This window comes from Cryptomeria japonica, chromosome 4 (genome assembly GCF_030272615.1).
Source record: "Cryptomeria japonica chromosome 4, Sugi_1.0, whole genome shotgun sequence".
NCBI lineage: Eukaryota > Viridiplantae > Streptophyta > Pinopsida > Cupressales > Cupressaceae > Cryptomeria > Cryptomeria japonica.
The window spans coordinates 128,720,351-128,741,799 of NC_081408.1; the positions used below are offsets into that span (position 1 = coordinate 128,720,351).

Consider the following 21,449-nt stretch of genomic DNA (forward strand, 5'->3'; position numbering starts at 1 on the left):
ATTTAAGACAATGATCTCCAGGTGCTAAATCCAAATCCACAACTCTAAATTCAAAAACATGAAGAAACACAACGATCTCCAAGCAATTCCACTAAGTTAATTGTTCCAACTGGATGAACTACTCAGATGCTCCTGCATCAAAGAAGTAGTTTAGAGAGGATTACAGCCATGGTGCCTAATTGAACTTTTTTGAAAAGTTTATATTCGCAGAAGCCCACCAAATGTGGAGCTAGCCATCCTCTACATTCCTCTTTGGATAATATCTTGTACAATTTTTGAACTTCTCATGGATAGATGGAGGCAACAAATATTCAAAGATTGGTTTTTCTTTGTCTGTTTTCAAAAAAATTATGTTGTACTAAGGTTTCTTAAATGTCCTATAAGCTCTATCATTTTCTCATTGGCATTGTTAATAGTAAGGCACAATTTGTCCAAAATCTTAAGGTAAGTCACATACCATGGTCTAAATGAGTTTTGTTTTTCACATTCGTGAACATTTGCAATAGAATATTACCTTTTGTAATTGTATTGTAACTTGTTGTACCATTGTTGTTTGCTATTGAATAGAGTAACTCATGTACATATTTCCTCATCATAAACTTTGTTGTAGATTTGAATTTTCTTTAAAAAATTGTAAGTACTAATATTGTATTTTCTACCTCCTAATGAGCTAATATAACCATACGATCTTTCCATTTACAAAGCTATAATTGATAAAATTGATAGTATAAATAATTCAATCACAATTAGTAGTACAAATTCATCAGTCAGTCCTTAATTTTTTAGGTGGGCCTCCACTAACTTGTGTATAAATAGAGGAATCATGTTATGGGCTATCCTTGCAATTTGATCTTTATGAAATGGGGTGAGCGTCTCCACTAATTTGTACAAAATTTTGAGGTAAGTCACTTTCCATGGTCTTAATGAGTTATATTTTTTTAAATCTATATGTGGCTAGATCATTTTGTTGTTATGTTTTATTTCATTCTTAAAAAATTATATTGCTATCCATTCAATGAGGGCATGCATCTTAAGAAGGTTCTCTCATGCTTGAAAAACAAATATCAAGGAGTTGAAATATTGTCCTCGGATCCATTTTTAGTTTATAGTGGACATATTGAAGCAACAATTGTACAGAGATTGGTATTGTTTATCCCATTTAAGAAAACTCTATTGTGATATGGTTTCTTATATTTCTTAAGAACTCTATCATTTTCTCATTGACATTGTCAATAGCACAATAAAATTTGTACAAAATCTTGGGGTAAGTCACTAGCCATGGTCTTAATAGGTTTTATTTTTTAAAATTGTATGCAGTTCGATCATTCATTTGTTATGTTTTATTTCATTCTAAAACAATTATGTTGTTGTCCATTAAAAGAGGCATGCATCTTAGAAAGGTTGTCTCATGTTGGAGAAATAGATATTTGTGATATAAAATATTTCCTCAATAGGGAGAATGCAACATTTAAGCATATTGTCCTCATTGATCTTCACCCTATTTTCATTGCACCAACAATCTTTATTATGTCATATGCGATAGCTACGTCTGCAGATCCCATTGCTATCAAAGAGTCCTCCACACCCATAGTTATTTCCACATCTTCATCATTAACTCCATCATCCACCATGACATTCATACCCTCCCCCTTTAGCTCTCCAATAAACCTCACAATGTCTTTGGGAGTAATTAGGCATTGACTTCAATTTCTCCTACTTGCATGCCAATACAAGAGCTCCCTGGTCAGTCAAAAATATATGTTGTGATAGAATTGCCTTATCAAATAAATAATAGATAATATATTTCATTAACATTAGATCTTAAATATAATTTAATATTGACACAACACTTACACTTACACCTCCTTCCCATGTTTTTTTTTTTTAAATCGAAAAAAGGTCCCACTTAGAAAGTAAAGTTAGCAATGCTAACCTAGAAGACCCGAAACGCGATCACACAAACTGTGAGATAATACAAAATACGTGAAATGTTCTTATATTATATTAAAAAATATTTTCCAAAGTGTGAGATAACACAAATCGCGTGAAATGAGAAGCCAGCTTTGTACGTGCATGAATGGAAAAGGCTGAGTAGCAAGCAAACTAATTAATTTGTTTACCAATTCAATAGATGTCGCTCGGAAATCACTTTTAAGGTGGTAGGAATGCAACAACAAAATACAACAAAATACGAAATTGTTTCTAGGAATGGATTGTGAGGAAATATTCAGGAAGATACTTCATGACACTACATTACTCGTAGAATTGATGAGAAAGCGGTCTTGGAATTGAATTACGACAACAATTAATGAGGATTTTATCAAACATCTTAAAAAAACATTATATTTTACTATTACACATAATTAATCTTCAAAAGAAAACAAATAATCAAATAAGACACTACATTACTAAGTTAATTTACATAAAAAATCAAACAAGCCTATGCTATAGAACTCTCATGCCAAAGCACCTAAGTATTATATATGAACAGAAAGAATAAAAAGTGAAATAAAAGTTAAAATAGACAGTTAATTAAAAAGGTAGAAATAGACGCAGTACCCCAAAATGTGATAGTGATAACTATTATATAATTTACCCAAAAAAGATAAAGAGTTAATTTACCTTTCGGTATCTCGTATACCATCCACTCTCACATTGTCTAACTAACGCTATGATCTTGGAAATATTTAATAGCTGCCATCTACTTCAGAACTAACCCTATGATCTTGGAAATATGAGTTATGTAAAATAGATAAGGTTACTGGCATTACTAGACCTAAAAAGAGAGTCATTAATTGCAAAATTTGGACAGAAGGAATCTATATGCATAATTTAGATGCAATAACTTGAAGGAACTTTTGAAGGAACGACGACAGCTCAAGAAATTTAGGGAGTTTGATATGAGAGCTTGTGTTCTTGTTTGACAAGTTTGCCTAGGTTGCCAAATCTTGTTTCTTTGATGAGATGTTTGGGAAGTGGTGGTTGTAGGCTACGAACTTTTCTATTTCATAGCTTAGAGTTAAAATTATGGACATATACTTCAATTTGGATTGGCTTGATGATTAAATTCTTGTAAACTCTAATCATGAAACACAAGATCAAAGGATCCTAACGTCCTTGTGAAAATTTGACTACGTTTTCATACTCACTGGAACAAACCAGTATATGTTACACTGTATTTGAACTTCGTCTACCATGTCCAGTAAAAACTTCACACTATATCTCATAATTCTCACCTTCCTGCTATTTTGCAGACAAAAGCTAACTATAATTTGAGATGGCTCAAAAAATTCATTTCCATCTTGAGGGGATCTACAACAGTTCCAAGCAAAGACCACATATCGATGGACTGAGGCAAACTGTGCCAGGAATCACCAGTGTTAGATTCATTGAAGAAACGATTGTCGAATTTGAACATAATTCCAGTACAACACGTACCCAGATAGGTATATGTTTTTCATATTTTTCTCTTTAGCTTGTTACTTTTCATTCCTTTGTCAGATTATAACTTTCGGATATGAGGGTATTGTTTTCATTGGAAAGAAAGTTTTGGGTTTTCAAGTCAAGAGTATTAGACGGTTTGAATTCTTTGCCCGGGATATAGTATTTGAGCAATAATTTCTAGACTAAATTATGATGTAATTTGTTTGCCTTTGTTGTTCTTTCTTACCCCAGAAAATGCTTTTAGAAGACTAAGATTGCAGCCAATTCCTTTGGTTGTACGAAATGAAAATGAATGATGGATGGTAAGCCAGTCATTCGTTTTTAGTTATTTCTTTTCTGTTCCATTTTTGTTAAAAAGGAATATTGTTTTAGTTAGCAGTTGTTGTTTATTGGTTAGTTTATTAGTCTTTTGTTTCTATATTGAGCTTATTTTTAACTCTTGTATTTCTGTTTAATGATAGATAGTCATACAGTGGTTCCCAGCAAACCCATTAATATAAGATGCTATTGTTAGATACTTGACTTTGTTCTCTCTTTCAGATTGTAGCACTTTACAGATTGCATTGGGGACTCTATTCAACTTTCAATTGTAAAGGCATGCAGGTTGTTTGAGCCTATCTCTAGAGAGCTCTTGTTTCAGCGAGATGTCCAATTCAATGAGCATTATCCTCTAATGGACTCTCTAGCACCAGCTTCTCCATCACTTCATAGTCATACTCTTTCATCTCTTGCAGATTCTTTGCCTTTTGAGAATGAAAATAAAGATGATGTTCCAGTTCAGCACCCACCACCTCCATCTCCACTTCCCAAGTGGGCCTATAGTACTGTTTATGCGGTTGGAGATTGGGCAGGTGATCCTCAAGATTCTTGTCACACTCATTCACAAATTTGTAGGGTTTCTCTTGCTAGTAAAGCACCTTTGGCTAATCTCTGAAGCTTTAAGATGTGGCAAGTATTCCTAAGTGGGATATGGCTATGGCAGAGAAGTATTCTTCACTAATGAAGAATCACACTTGAGATCTTGTTCCTTTTCATAAGGGAAAAAAGTTGGTGCAATGCAAGTGGGTGCATTGTACAAAGTATGTTGCAGATGGTTTTATTGATAATTATAAGGCCCATCTTATTGGTAAGAGGTTTTCACAAGTTGAGGGCATTGATTATTCTGAGAACTTAGCTTCTATTGTCAAGATGGATTGTATTCACCTTGTCCTTTCTATTTCAACTTCGTAGGGATAGATGTATCAAATGGATGTGAAGAGTGCCTTCTTGCATGGTGATATTTATGAGGAGATCTATATGGAGTAGCCACAATATTTTATGGAGGACACTTCACTTGTGTGTATGTTATGCCATTCATTCTATGGTCTTAAGAAGGGCCCTCGTGCTTGGTATGAGAAGATGGGCACATTTCTACTATCTATTTATTTCTCAAGTTGTCATTCCAATCCCACTATTTACACTCAACAACAAGAGGGAGATCTTTTGATAGTGGTCTTTTATGTATATGATTTGATTCTTACATGTCATTCTTCTTCCATGATTTAGAGTGTTCAGAGACCAATGATGGAGCAGTTTGACATGACAAACCTTGTTCTTCTACATTGCTTCCTTGGTCTTCAGGTTATTTAGTCTTCAGATGAGATTTCTATTTATCAGCATAAGTATTCTTTTTTTATGCTTTAGATATTTGGCATGCTTGATTGCAAACTTGCCCACACACCATTTCAGTTGAGTGATGTATTTTCTACCACTTGTTCTACTCCTTCAGTTGATGCTACATTATAGAGGCAGTTGGTTGGCAATCTTTTGAACCTGATGCACACTCATCTTGATCTTTCATTTGTTGTTGGTCTAGTCTCTTATTTCTCTCATGATCCACATGAGATTCATTGGAAGGCTGACAAACTTATCTTGTGTATACCCAAGACTGGCCACACTTTGGTATTCTTTATACATCAGGAGACTCTTAGGTTGCTAGCTTCACTAACTTAGATTAGACTGGTAATGTTGATGATCAAAACCCTACTTCTGACTTTGTATTTTTTCTCAGTTTTATCCTTATTCCATGGTCATGCAAGAAGCAACTTGCTATTGCATTATCATATATTGAGGCTGAGTATCGAGCAAATATTTTTTGTAGCCAACATATTATATGGCTTCATCAGTTTTGGAAAAATGTTTGTTTTCCTCCTAGTGGTTCCACTATTTTTTTATGTGACAATTAGAGTGTCATTCACATTTCTCACAACCCAGTGGAGCATTAGAGGACTAAGAATATTAAGATCAACATGTGCTTCATTCAACAACTGATTTAGGATGGTCTTCTCAGCTTGGACTACATACTTGTAGAGGAGTAGGTTGTAAACATCTTCACTAAACCTTCGGCATCCCCAAGTTACCTTCAGTAGTGGTTGATGCTTGGGGTGAAGGAATTTTTCCTTTGCGGGTCTATATGTGGCCTTCCTTCCTTTTAGCAGTTCATATCTTTTTCATGCATTGCATCTCTCACTTTTGGAGAAGGGTTTTTTCCCATGTGGTATAACTCCTTTTCTCCACTTTGAGAGACTTCTTTTTTGTAGATGGGTAACTGGACATGCTTTTTATTTCTAAGACCCATTTTCACATTCATGCATTTAAATATTTTTTAATTCTTGATATGTTTCACTTAAGGGAGGAAAGTTAGAGATTTTTTAAATTGAGTTATGTTTTTTTGGCTTAAGTTCACTTTGTGGTTCTTTAGCTTGGCTTTAGTAGAGTTCTATTTAACTGCTCATGCTTTTACTTTGGTTCTTCTAAATTTATTTTAAGGCATCTTTTCTCTTTGTATAAAACATATCATTGTGCACTATAATATTCAATATGTAATATTATCTTTTGAGGAATATGGAATTCATCTTTGTTACTCTCATTTCTCGAAGGTATGACCTTTATTTGTTGTTTGATATTGTAGGTGCTTGTGTTTTGAAACTCAATAACTACTACTATATTTAATTTCTATGCACTAGTAGTCATTACTAGTGCATACTTTTCTAATTGGATTTACTTTGTAATTAATACATGCAGGATCTATGGAGGAAAATGACTAGTATAACATGAATTTCCCTGAAATGAAATCTCTATTGTTACTCTTCACTTAGATAGAATACTTTCCTCCCCCATTTCTAAAATCCATGAAATAGATAAAGTATCTAATGATATCCAATTACGATACAAAGAAGGAAAAAGTGAAAGGTCTATATATCTTATTTCCAATCACATAAGTCAAGAGTGTTCTCTTGAAGAGGTTGATTTCAACCCTTGGTTAAAAATATAGCATTGAATTACTAGAGAGCATAGAGAAGATATCTTTGAGCTTATGTGAAGGATTTGAAAGTATATCCAAATTCACTAAGCTACTATATTTTAACTTGAACTAAAAAGGTAATTTGGAGGACTTAACCCTTGGTACCCACAATATACCCTCCATTTTGTCATTGTCTATTACCAACTGTCATTAACTTCAAAATTTACTAACATTATAATGTTTGGAATAGATTCTTGGACCAATTAGAAAGGTTGAAAATTTAGAGTATCTATACATTCCACTATGTGAGAGCTTGAAAGAGCTTCTAGATAAAATATGACAATTTAAGAAATTGAGGGAAGTCAATATGAAAGAGTCTTTGAATTTGATGATGGTACCTTCAACTATTTGTGAACAAATTTCCCTGAAGCTTTTCGCCTCTAATGAGACGATTAGTACATAGTGGCTGCACATGGTGAACATTTCTATTCTAAAGCCTATATTTGAAATATTTGAGGCATAATTTAGTTTGGATTTGCTTGATATTTGACTTATTTTCTTATCTCTCACCTTGAAGGACAAGAACCAAGGACATTGACATAAATTTGTAAATAATTTTTATAATTTTTTATGTTTATTGACACAAATCAATTTTAAATTCATCTATATTTTTTAGGTTATGATTATCATCTTTTTTTATGGAATTCCAATGCAGTAAACATTCTTTCTTGGATTGTACATGCCTAAAAAATGTATTCTCTATTGCAAGAGAATAAATTAAATTAGTTAATGGATGAGACTCAACCCTACAACAATTAAATTTGATCTTTTTCCATTTTCTATGAAGATAAAAAAGTTGTATCTTTGAAATTTTCTACTGTAATATTTGTTAGAATAATAAATAATTGATTTAAAAATTATTTTGTTTAGTTTCTCTAGGGTAATATTTGTTGTACAATAATAAATAATTAAACCATGTGCATGATTCTTGCAAGAGTTGTAGATGAATGAATGTTAGTTTGTTGTCAAGATCTTTTAGTTAAGAGTGTTGTTAGATTCTATATTTGTAGATAAATGTTGAGCTTCATTAAACCTACCTATATTGTAATTATCTTTTATTAAATATACAATAATTAAATAAATTATTGAATAATAGATTTAGTTGTTTATTTATATTATTTTACTATAATGTTTGAATAGTATTAGGTTTAATTACACATTTGAAATGTCCAAACATACAAAAATCATATTGAGATACGATTCCTACAAGAAGGAAGTGCACATAAATTTATTCTATTAGTGTTTATGAGCACATATTTTTTTAGAATGATATGACTCCATACTCACAATCTTATAAACCTTCTAAAACTCGGTAATTGGCTTGCTAGATAAATTGACCATAAATTTTGTGGATGAAAATACTATGTGAATACTAAAGTGGGTAGTGAGTCCTAGTTTGGAGTAACATGACATTCAACATTTGATCATAAGGAAAAAACACCTGACACATTCTTAGAAAAATAAACTAAAAATGCAAAAGAATTATTTCATTTTTTAAGTTTATAGAATAAACTCATATGATAATACATTTAGTATTTTCCATTTTGTGTGTGGCACTAAGCTAAAACATTACGTGAGTTAGTACTTAGTAACATTGTATTTTTCTTTTAATCTATCTAATATAAATTTAAAATAAGTTTAATAATATTTTACTATTCTACTCATCTATCTAATGTTAGCATATTTGAATTTAAAATAAAAGATATAAAAAATATTGAGAGATGAAATTTAAAAATATTTAACTTTCATAAATATGAATAAATCACCAAATTTACTATTTAGAAAAATATAATCAAAAGACATAAAACTATACTTAGCAAAAATTTTGTAACATCCTCATAGCTTGTACAAAAAATATATTTTTGGTATATGGAATGGCATTTATCAAACAGTAACAAAAACAGGATTTTTAAAAGATTTAGTTGAAAGTCCCCTCATAGACATGTATGAAAACTGTAGAAGCATAGACAAGGCACAAGAATTGTTTGAACAAATGCCTCATATAAATGTAGTTTAATAGAATGTTATATTTGCATAATATGTTCATCTTGGGTAAGTGCAAGAAGTTGAGTCTACTTTTAGGGAAAGTTTTGAGCTTCAAAAATATCTCACTACAAATGGGTACCCATTTCATTAAAAAAGGGTTCTCATTTAGGATTGAACTAGTGAACTAGAACATATTTTTATTTTAAAATGTATATTTATTTTTCAATTGGTACTTGCTGACTAGAAAACTGGATACTTACAATGATCCAAAGATATAAGGATGTAAACTAGAAACACAATTCTAAAAAGTATACCTTAGAATATAGAATAGTATTTAGGGATACTATCTAAGGGTTGCATCCCTATCACAAGATATAAGTATAGATACAAGATCTATGCACCAAAATATATAGAAGAGAGATAGATGAGTTAGATAATGTAAATAGATAACATATAAGATATAAGGAGATATAAGTAATGTACTTTATATGTTGATATATCAATATAAAGATATCTAATTATTGAGCCTAATTATGCATATGGAGTTTTCTTTATTTTTAAGTCCTTAGAGTAGGATTGGAGTAAATCTAAATACTACCTCAATAGGACTTAGTCTAGGGTAACTAGACTTCAACTACAAAAACACCTTAGGAACATAACTCTGGTATATCTCCTTCAGATTTCTTTCTAACATTGGTTTTGTAGTTGGGACCATGGTTAGGTTTTGTTAGGGTTTTTGTATAGATCAAATTTTCAAAATCTTAACTTATTACTGGATTAAAAAAGAAGAAAGAAATAGAATATAAATGATAAAATATCTTTCTTCTTGATGTCTACCCTATAAGAGGAGGCCAGGTGCCAAGTGGATGGGAAAAGGAAAAGGGGAAATTGTTCAGAAGACCTATGAAAAGATAAGAAATTTGAAGGTACCAAATGGATAACCACAATGGGATGCAATATAGGACCAATGCAAGACAAAAATTTAAATGCCCATTGCAAAAGGTGATAATAATAATTTGAGAGACATCAAGGATAAAAATGATACAAGGTGAGTAGACATTATGTCTAGCCCTACTAAAAAGGAAATGAGACAGATTAATAATGGAGAGGGAAGAAACCCATTGAAGAAGAATGGTAATGACAATAAAATAAAAGATGGATCACACCAATAAGAATACTATTGAGCACAACACTATGGGTGCTACTAAGAAAAAGAGAAAAGAGAATTAGAAGCAGAGAAGAAGACATCCTAGAAAATATGGACTCACAATTTGATAAAATGCAAGGTCTTGTAAGTCAGATACAATAGGCCTCTGAAGGGTATGATAGAAGGATATTTTTGTTAGGGTAAAGTAGTAGCAACATGGATTCTACCCCACCACAAATATTTATGAAAGATCTAACTAAAATCATGGTCAGATTAGATGATAGTTTTAGGGATTTCCTACAAACTCTTAAAAAAACTCATCGTTAACAGATTTGAATATGTGTAAAAATTATTTAATCTAATCATAAGGAGATTAAGAGAAGGATATGAAGACTAAAATAAACAAATATTAAACAAAGAGGTGTGGATAAATAATATATCATTTATAAATCAACGAATAAAAAGGATCTTAAAATGACACAACCCCTGAATCAAAACCTATCTATGGCAAGATATAAAACTATGGAAATATTAGCCACTATGCATCAAAGTATTAGTTAGATTAAAGGATAAAATGCACATTGTATGGAGGAGGAAAACATACAATGTTGACATGTGAAAAAGAATAGAGTTTTTATAAAAACCAAGATAATAGCAACTTTCTTAGAATGAGAAGCTACAGAGAAGAACCAAGGTCATCTGAAGAGTACCACCACCAGGAGTAAGAGGCTTCCATATGATGGATGTGTGGCCATGGGACACTTCACAACAGGACAACCCTAGAGAAAATTTGATGATAAAAATGTAGAACGATAAAAACATAGGTAGAAAGAATTCTAATGTTATCACTAGATAGGGCACTAATACTATGAAAACCAAGAATAAATCCTTATGGAGGAAGGATTTTAGGGCTACTATAGTATAAGAGAAGTTGACGAAGATGATGAAACACCATTTATCCAACCAAATAAAAAGAAATGTGATAAGGTAATAGACCATGATAAGTGATCCATACAACAATAGCTACAAAAAGAAGTGACGTGTTTTATTAAACAAGATATCAAGATATTAAATGATCTAGTAGCCATGGCTAGAGATAAAGACATGGTAGTTAATTTAAAATAATTGGGAAAATATTGGAATAAAAAATAACATGTGAATCAAAGGACCCAAATTGAAGAAATGGTCACTTAGTTATAAATATCCAATTAAATGATCATAAGGTTAAGTATGTAATGGTAGATCTTAGAGTAGACCTCAATATCCTACCCTCTACAACATGTGGGAAAAATTAGGTAGACCAAAACTAATTAAGATACCCATGAACATTTATTTAGCAAATAACTTTGAAATGAACACTTAAGGCACATGAAGAATGTAGAGATTAATAACCAAAGAATTAAAAACTATGTTTATTTTGAGGTAGTATAGATGAAGAAACCTTTCAACACATTTTGGGTTATACTTGGCCTAAGATGGTTTGTAAACTCAAATAGTATTGTAATTTAGAATTTGATATTGTTTATTCTTATATTGATTCAACTTATGAACTTTCCTATCTTTTCAAGCTTTACTTGAATAGAAAGGAAATTTTTGGGTATCCTTCATTAGGTATTTCATCGTATAGCCACAATAATTTATTCTATGGTAGTATGTTTTAAAGATTAATGAGTATTTTGATATATTATCACTTGTTCATGTTGAGAAACATTCTATAATGATGGTAAAAAATATAGTGTAATGGCTTAACTGTAATAGTAAAAAAAAAAAAATCTTTTATCTTAGATTAGATAGTTAATTACATGTTAAATATTAATATTTAATAATAAATATAATATTATTAAAATAAAGATATAGACCTTAAAAATAATTAAATAATTAACAAAACTAGAAAAATATTATAAACTTTTACATATATGTACAAATAAAATTTATTATCTAACATTTAATTAATTAATTTAAAATATAAATATTAAAAAATTTCAAAGTTAATCTATTATTTCATTGTTAAATTTATCAAACTACTTTAAAAACTATTAGTCAATGTTGAGAAAACAAATTCCTCTAGAATAATTAATATTACAAATATTTTGCTTACGTTATTCCATTCTTCAGCAATTTGGAGATTGATACTGCTTATACATATACTGGTTCACCCCACAAAATATCATGTCTTTCGAAGCTATTACAAATTGTTTTCACTTTAATTTCCATGAAGTCTGTATGAGAGTAGAAGGAAGGTACGAGGTTTACTAGTAGAACTGATGAGGATGCAATATTAGAATTGAATTGCAACAACATTTTTATTTAGGATTATCACAAAAACAAGTATGCAGATTTCTTGATGTACACGCTAAGAATGTTGATTTCAGTGCAACTTCTCTAAAATCGATTCCTCTTGACATTTTCCAAATCTATTTTAAAAGAATAACGTTTATGAAATTGCCCTGCAAAGACAACAAATCACATAAAAGAAACATTGGAGAAAGTGCTTAGAATTGCGCAGCATTAAGCTTCAAATTGCGAAGAGATTGCCCTTTGTGGAAAGTTTAATAAGTGGGTTTGGCTCATTTTGTTGACAGTTCTATAATGGTGAATGATATGACGTGCTATTATGATAATGTTCAAGGAAAAATTCAGTTTTACGTAGCGTTGGAGAAACGCAATGGAGATTTCACAGAGCTTTCGTTCCATAGGGAGATGTTTGTCGTTGTGCATTGTATGGAGGTGACTACTGTAGGATTGCCAATTTGCAATGATTTTCGAATTAAAGGTTAATCTATGCAGATTTCTTCGAAGACGAATACACGCTGAAAATGCCATTTGTATTGCAACTTCTCTGAAATCGATTCTGCATCTATTATAAAAGGAAGATGTGTACGACATTGCCTAGCAAAAGAGACATTTTAAGGAAAAGGCGCCTAGAATTACGATAACATAATATAATCAACATGAACCCATACTTGAATGCAGAGTGTTGTACGGTTAATTGAATAAAAAAAGACCAGTGTAAAAAGTCAAACCTATGTAACTGAATGGAATGAGTAAAAATTCTACGCTGATCGAAGCGCGTATACGATGAGAATGCTGATTTCATTGCAACTATTTACCGTGTTTATTTCTTCTATATTAGCCTTCCAAAGAGAAGAAATCGCAGAAAATAAATCACAGTAAAGAAAAGGCACTTAGGATTATGCAGCACTAAGCTTCAAATTGGAAAGAAACTGAACCTTTTGTAAATACTGTTAACAAATGGTTTAGGTTCTAATCTTCTCCTAGAGATTATTTTAATTTTCAACGCAAAAATATGTTATCTATTTTTTTAATGATATGTCACTTAATAGTAAATTAGTTTTAGAGAAGAAAACATTAATTGATAAAAATATTTATTCCCATCCAAACAAGCTAATCAGTAATTCCCATCCAAACAAGCTAATCAGTAAGGACACCCTCGCCTCCCACATGGACATGAATGATGCTAATAAATATGTGCATCCTCCCATAATGATCAATCCTTATATATCTATTCATCCTTTTATTACTTAAAAGATGCTTACACAATGAATTTTAAGGAGGTTTAGATGAAAATCCTTCTCTTAAACTTTCATACACATTACAATGTTGGTTTTGACATTCTTTCTAAACAAGGATTTAATAGAAATGGCCTTGGACATATGAAACAAGGAATTAAAATCCCTATAGACCCCACACTCTATTATCATATCTAGAAGGTATCAAATTTCCTATATCTTCATTACCTTTACCATTCCCTTTATTACATTTAAACCATCTCTCCAATATGAGATGAAAATTTAACTCAAACCTTTTCCTTTATAGGCAAAGTGAACATATAATCATCAACACAAAGCATGCTCACAAAGATCACATGAATATATGTAAACATGTATATCAAAGCTCACAAAATGAATATGCTCAAAACACAAGTCCATAGTATAATATAATATTGCATTACATAGAAACAACATCACAAAGGTTTGATGCAAAACCAAAATGGTGCTCACACTATTTATGTATCCACATTTTACATGTAACTTGATTCCATTGCACTTTGTATAGTGTCAAATGGTTCATGTGTCTTGTGTTAGAGTATTCGGGTATTTACTTAATTAATTAAACATTATTTGTTTAATTATTTAAGTTCCATTTATCTCTTTTACACTTAAGCTAATTTAAGGTGCATATAATTAATTATTTCAATTAATTATTATGTGCAAACCTAGTTTTTCCCTTTTAGGGTTTCTTGACCTATTAAAGGTTGAGTTCTTTCTTTTCATTGTATGAAGAAGGATTATTATTGACAATAGATTTTGGAGATTATTGAGCTCTCATCTTTTGGAAGATATTTTTCCTGTGTATTCTTTCCTTCTGTGATTTGCTTCATTGCTTCTCCTTGTAACAGGTTTTTCAGCTTGCAGAGATTATTTGGGCTCCTGTGGTGTTGTATTTTCTCAACTCCTATATGGTATCAGAGCTTCAAATTTGCTGCTACCTATTCTTGTTTTGAGAATTTTGCTTTGGAAGCAGATCTGGGGTTTCAGGAATTTTTTTATGTACCTAGGGTTTGATTTTTTTTAGCACTTTGGGGCTAAACGGACCTTACCATCGTGCTCAGAAGGTCCGAAAACCCCTATGGTCATATAAAATTTGACCTATTTTGGTTCCTAAGCCTCTGGGAGCAATTTTTTTCTCAGATCTAGGCTGTACGGCCTTGGCACACCGATCGAGAAAAAATTATGAATAAAATAAATAAATATTGTCTTTTTATGGCATGCAGGTTGAAATTTTCTTTTTAAGAAAAAATTAAAAAAGGCAAAAGGCAAGAAAAATTTAAAAAAGGGTTTTTAAAAAAAAAAAACAAATTTTTGTTTTGCAAAAAAAAATAATTCGGGGGGGCTTCCCATGGTACGCAGGGTACCATGGGGCCCCTGCCCTTGCTGTAGGTCTTGGGCCCAGTGCCACCAGCCTGGCTCCCTTCCGACCACCGGCTCCCCGGCCCCCATTGGCCTCTCCCCGTCGGCTCCTTGCGCTTTCCGGCTTGCCGCTACTACAGCCTCCAGTCCCCGTCGACAGCGCCTCCATCGGCCTCTGCCCTCCTCGGCTCCCCGTCGGCCGCCGCCTACCTACCCCAGTTCTCAGCTAGGCCTAGGTCTCCCCGCCACCGGTTCTGGCCCCGCTGCCGCCGACAGCCTCCGCTGCACCGCCACCCCTGCCAGACGCTCCTCTCCCCGGCCACCACCCTACAGCTCCCGGCCACCGCCCACGCTCACCCGCTGCGCCGCCTGCTACTTCCTTGCTCTGCCTAGCCCCCGGGGAGGCTTCGCCCTGCCACCGAACTGCCACCAGAGAGCTGCTCCCTGGCCACCTGACCACCCACTAGCCACCAGACCCTTTTTTGGCTTTTTCAAGGGGGGTTTGGTTTTTTGGCCCTATCTTGGGCATACAGAGTCATTTTTTCAAAAATGAATTGGCATCGGAAAGCTGGTTCTGAGGTTGACCTCATGGTGTTGGTAATTTTTTCCAATTTTTCTATTTGACTGTTTTTTTAACAGTCAAATTGAGGTTTAGTTTTTGCACTCCGGGAGCCATAGAATGAGCATCCGACCTCCATTTTTTGAAAACTTTATATTTTTTAAAAGAGTGTGTTGTGTACTTTCCAGCCCTCTAGGTTTAATTTCCAGATTCTATTCCATGCATATTTTATTCAATTTTTTGCTTTTCAGCACTCTGGTGGATATCGTAGTTGTTTCAGGTCCTGGGATCTCTTCTCTGAGTAGGGTGTCTCTGTTTTGGTTCACGTTTCTATTTCCAGTCTTCTTATCATTGTAGCTTGTATTTATGCAAACACACTGAGATAAAGTGCCACCATGCATTGTTTACTTGGAATCTTGCATATCTTGTGTCTTGTTGTACATGCACTATTGATCAAGTGCCATGAGGTGGTTGATGTTTGCCTGTTGTTTGCCATCTTCCTTTGTCAAGTGAGTGTTCCTTCCATGACATTCGCCTCATGATGATGTGTCTCAGCACCTTTGATGTTCTTGGTTCTTCGTCATGCAGTTTTTTTGGCTGTCCTTTTCACTATTCCTGTCCCTCTCCCCCTTCCGCATTATGGGGAGGTTTATCCTGTTGGTTCTACTGCTTCCGTGGTTCGATTGATAAGCTCTTCAGGCTTTGGTTTCTCATGCCATCTGTATCTTCGATTTTAGTTGTTTTTGCCTTGTTTGCCTCCTGATTCGAGTAGTGTCATTTGAGGACACTCATGCAGATTACAGTCTTCTCTACTTGGTCATGTTCTATTTCAGTGGAGGTTCTTCAGATCAGTAGTTATTCTTTGACAGAGTTTGCAGGTTCTTCATGCTTCAGTGGTGTTTTTTTTATCTCTTTTTGGAGTAGAGTTTTGTTCCCACGTGGTTTTCTCTATTTCTTCAGTTCATAAAGATTTCATTGTATTTGGGTACCTGATTAGGTCTTGTTGTCAAGACCCATCTTTATTGCTTTCAGTAGCTGTTCTAGGTTTTAGTTTCTCCCTAAATCTAGCTTAAGGGGGGGTGTAAAAGTATTCGGGTATTTACCTGATTAATTAAACATTATTTGTTTAATTATTTAAGTTCCCTTTATCTCTTTTACACTTAAGCTAACTTTAGGTGCATTTAATTAATTATTATGTGCAAACCTAGGTTTTCCCTTTTAGGGTTTCTTGACCTATTAAAGGTTGAGTTCTTTCTTTTCATTGTATGAAGAAGGATTATTATTGACAATACGTTTTGGAGATTATTGAGCTCTCATCTTTTGGAGCATATTTTTCCTATGTATTCTTTCCTTCTGTGATTTGCTTCATCGCTTTTCCTTGTAACAAGTTTTTCAGCTTGCAGAGATTATTTGAGCTCCTGTGGTGTTGTATTTTCTCAACTCCTATATCTTGTTTGCACCTACACATTTTGCATGCATGTCTACCAATGTGGTTGCAACTATAATATTTGATCATTTCTTTTATCCTTCAAGGCTTATTGGATATCCATACCTCATTCCCAATCTTGTATTTTGGTAGCAAGCAAGGATGATGATAGCAAAGGTTGTGCATTTGAGATTACACCTATAAAGTTTATTTGGTTGAAAGACTCTTTATTTGCACTTACACGAATGAATTACTATTGAATGTACTCTTTTAACACATAACAAAATTTCTTTGAGGCATTTTGTTGAATAGCTCAAATGCCTCATATATGCCTCCACATTTTGGTCTTTGAATTACAAGAGCCAACATAATGACACCAAATTATGAAGAAATATCATATACAATGTATAATGTTTCTAAAGACAAATGTTTAATACATTTAACATATAAAGATGGTTTGATCTCTACTATTCACTATTTGTGAAAATATTTGTGGAAGCCATTGTGTTGACAACATCAATTAAACACTAAATAATTTTGTTGCAAAAATTATCACCAAAATATTTTCATGAAAAGAAAAATAGAATAAATAAAAATTTAAAACCATCAAATAAATGTAAAACTCATTTCATATTTTAATATTTATATTGCTCCAAAGAATTTGTTTTGGTGCAAGAAGATATGATAGTAATAACTAGTGTGAATTTTATCTTTCTATTTCACAAGAAATTTTTTAAAAGTCTTTCCATCAAATTTGTTTTATTCATCCTTTGCAATCATAACATTTGTTTGCTTTGAAATTCATTTTAATTGTTTATGCTTTGATCGATCTCCATCCAATGTTTTGAAACACCCAACAAGGATGATCATGGAAGCTAGGAAAGGTTGTAGAATTTGACTTTACAATTGCCATTTGTATTTTCTTGGAAATTTCTAAAATCTTATCAAAGCAAAATGTCTATGGAGCACTTAGGATGTACCTTTGACTGTATTTATTAGTTAATTGAAAATTAGAGAAACTGTTATATTCTAATTTTTAATTAATTAATAAATAGAGTTCATAGAAATTTCCTTATAAAATACAAATTTTTTAATTACTTAAAAATTATAAACAGTTGTATTATGATTTATTTTAATTTTTATATTCATTATTAAATCTGGTCAACGATGTGGTATGGATCCCTTCCATAGGCAATTTGCTTTAAAAGAAGGTCCCGCGGAAAATGTCAACTCTGAGAAAGGAACGAGTAAAAAAGGTATCGTGTTTCAATAGAACGAGTTAACAATCTATGTTGATCGATGCGCGTATACTCTGTGAGAATGTTGATACCATGTTTATTTCTTCTATAAAGAAGATACTTATATTGGCCTTCCAAAGAGAAGAAATCACAGAAAAAAAGCACTTACGCAGGCACTAAGCTTCAAATTGGAAAGAAATTGAACCTTTTTGTAAACACTTTTAACGAATGGTTTCGGTGATTGCAAGCTCTATTCATGGGGAATCACATAAGGCTTGGAAGAGGCCAACTAACAAGGTTTCTAAAAGAAAATGTAAATCAGATTGTGACAGAAAAGGGCTAATTAGATTGCCGCAAATCAGTATTGATTTCTTAGACGATGTAGCCAAGGAATGTTTCTTAGACTTGGGATTATTTCCTAAGAACAGGAAAATTTGTCTTGATGCACTTTTGGACATTTGGGTATATGTTCGAAAGTTACAAAGGCATGATGCTTTTGCCATCTTATCAGAATTTGCAAGAAGAAATCTGTTAAATTTAACTAACAATGCAAGGTAAGCCTTTGCTTTTGTATATTGAATTTCTTTTTATCATGTTTTTCAACACTAAGCTGACATGCTTTCACTTTAACAGAGGAAGTAGAGCAATCCAACATAGAAATGCGCCAGAGCTATACTTTTCCCAGGCTGACGGAATGAGAGATTTCGCCTTGTGTTTGGGACGCCAATACAATATACTCCATGCCAAGAGGTTAGTCATAGAAAGACAATATAGTAGTTTCCTGGGGAAATGCGAGTTGCTCAATGATAGAGCAATTGACACTCAAATTCTCTCCATTATTACCGGTGAGTATTCAGTAACTCTTACACATGCGTTTTGGTCCAAAACTATATTTCTTTGGAATACTAGTCACTATTTTCCCTTATGTATTTCATCATGCATTCAGCTTGAATATGATTGGAATTTAACATATGAGTCATAATTATGCGCAATTTTCTAACTGAATTTAATTGGTATTTAATGCATGCAGGCCCTATGGAGGAAAATCAGTGGTATGACATGACTTTCCCGGAAACAGAGGTTCTTCTCTTATTTTTTACTTCGACCGAATACGTTCTTCCTCCATTTCTGAAATCGATGAAAAAGCTAAAATTTCTGATGGTATCCAATTGCGGTGCAAAGAAGGCAACAGTGAAAGGTATAGATGTCATGTCTTCACTCACTCAACTCAAGAGCGTCCGCTTTGGGAGCTTGCTTTCACCCCTTGGTGAAAAACAGAGCATTGAAGGACTGCAGAACATAGAGAAGCTATCAATGAGCTTATATGAAGGATTTGGAAATATGTCTGTATTCACAAAGCTAAAAGCTTTTAATCTTGACCACTGCAGTGAATTGGAGCACTTACCCCTCGGTATCTCCAATATGCCCTCAATTCTATCCTTGTCTATTACCAATTGCCATCTGCTTCAGAAGTTACCAGATGATTTTGGAAATATGAGCCCTCTAAGAATGCTAAGGTTATCTGCATTACCAGGCCTGAAAGAGCTTCCTGCATCAATTGGAAAACTTGGAGAGTTAGAATATTTAGACATTTCAGCATGCGAAGGCTTGAAAGTACTTCCAAAGGAAATAGGAAAACTCAAGAAATTGAAGGAAATTGATATGAGAGAGTGTTCCCGTTCGAAGGCGTTACCTACAACAGTTTGTGAGCTAAGCTCCCTGAAGCTTGTTATCTGCGATGAGAAGATTGGGAAGCAGTGGTTGCGGGCAAGGAATATTTCTATTCCGGAGCTTCGAGTTGAAATTGTTGAAGCACATTTTAGTTTGGATTGGCTAGATGACTGACATATTATAATGAATGTCTATCATCTTTTTATTGAATAAATTGTAAATGCATATCTAATAAGGCTTTGTGTCGAAGCATTGTAATAAGGCTTCGTATCAGAACCCATTTTTATTAGATATTCAAATGTAATTAGTATAACTGATTTATGGAGAAACAAGATTATTAGTCCATGCCTTTATACTGAGACTTATGTTTTCATGTAGCTTTTTTATCAATTAGTTGCCGCTTGGGAAACAGTGCCAAGTTATGCTCTGGATTGATTTTCCAATTAAACCTGTTTATCTTCTCATTTCTATTTTTTTCTAATTGTCCCTTAATATTTTTGCTGGTGGTATTTTTGGTTTTCAATTAGCAAATTGGGGAAAAATTATTCTTGAAAACGAACATCGAGAACATACGTGTGCTGGCTCTGCTTCAACATTTTGTAACGGCAACATTTGTTTAACAGGTAGATCTGCTTCAACATTTTGCATACTTTAGACGTGGCATTGGATTTTTCATACAAGTGCACTTATCTTCCCAGATTTTAATTTCTGAACAATGATAATCATTCAAGGGCATGTATTTGGATCCCAACTACTGTGTTGCCAATTACACATGTGTACCACAACAGTTGCATGGAAACAAAAACGCAGAGCTGAAGCTCGGTGGATAGTCTGTCAATCACACTTATCTCATGATTAGACAAGGCAGTGTTCACTCATTGTTTGGGACAAGCAATGAAAGAAAAAAGGGGACGTGGAAATTGTACAGGACTTCTTAAATGTGGAACTGGGAATTCGAAGCCTCAGCAGTTCAATGCAACTTAATAATTTCCTGATCACTGGCCAATCTATTGCAAATTAATTAAGCTAGTAAGACTATTGTTATGATATTCTGAGTGCTGCAATTATTTACACAGTCAATTCATGGAATAAAAGGTTAGACTGTAACTCTTGCTTTAGCTAATGCAAAGAAACATTGTCTATTTCAGTTTGTAAAGGACTTCTCTGTTAAGGAATTTAGATCAGAGATAGAGAATACAATAGTCTGGTAATATGTAGTGAGGATAGACTTTAATAAGATCACTGCAATGAATATGTTTTACCTCCGATATGTATATATATATATATAACTCTAACTATTAATCTTCTATGATAATATCGACAGCTTGCTGGTTCGTGAAACTGCCACGGTTATTGGTTTTAATTCATAGCAATTGTCGATGCCTATAAATAAAAGAATGAAGAGTCATGTCCACATAGGGGCATGACTTCTATGTGGCTTATGCCATGTAGAGTCATGACCCTACGGAGACATGACCCTTCATTCAATGTCATTATATATTACTTGCTTCAATCTGAATGAAGCTATATCCTTAACACTCCCTCTTAGCAAAAGAGGATTGAATTTCATAATTAAGTTTCAAGGAACAACATTCTAGATATACACATTCATTTGACATGATCATTCACTCAATAACATTTACTAGTGAAATACTTCATATCTTAGAGAGATATGGATTATCTGATATCCAGCACTCTGGGACA

General features: G+C 33.2%; 1 protein-coding gene across 1 annotated transcript; it reads left to right on the forward strand.

Annotated features, from left to right (window-relative positions):
* Nucleotides 1-18,235: 18,235 nt before the first annotated feature.
* LOC131079806 (probable disease resistance protein At4g33300) lies at nt 18,236-20,098 on the forward strand. Its single transcript, XM_058017846.2, has 3 exons — nt 18,236-18,628; nt 18,708-18,919; nt 19,105-20,098. Exons 1-3 carry the CDS (start codon nt 18,303-18,305, stop codon nt 19,917-19,919), a joined length of 1,353 nt encoding a protein of 450 aa, XP_057873829.2. The 5' UTR covers nt 18,236-18,302; the 3' UTR covers nt 19,920-20,098.
* Nucleotides 20,099-21,449: the final 1,351 nt, after the last annotated feature.

What these genes read in the sequence shown, in the direction of transcription:
- LOC131079806 (XM_058017846.2), top strand. Translation starts at nt 18,303, where the DNA reads ATGGTTTCGGTGATTGCAAGCTCTATTCATGGGGAATCACATAAGGCT. An exon ending in AATTTAACTAACAATGCAAG is followed by an intron (nt 18,629 to 18,707) that starts GTAAGCCTTTGC and finishes TCACTTTAACAG; the next exon opens with AGGAAGTAGAGCAATCCAAC. An exon ending in AATTCTCTCCATTATTACCG is followed by an intron (nt 18,920 to 19,104) that starts GTGAGTATTCAG and finishes TAATGCATGCAG; the next exon opens with GCCCTATGGAGGAAAATCAG.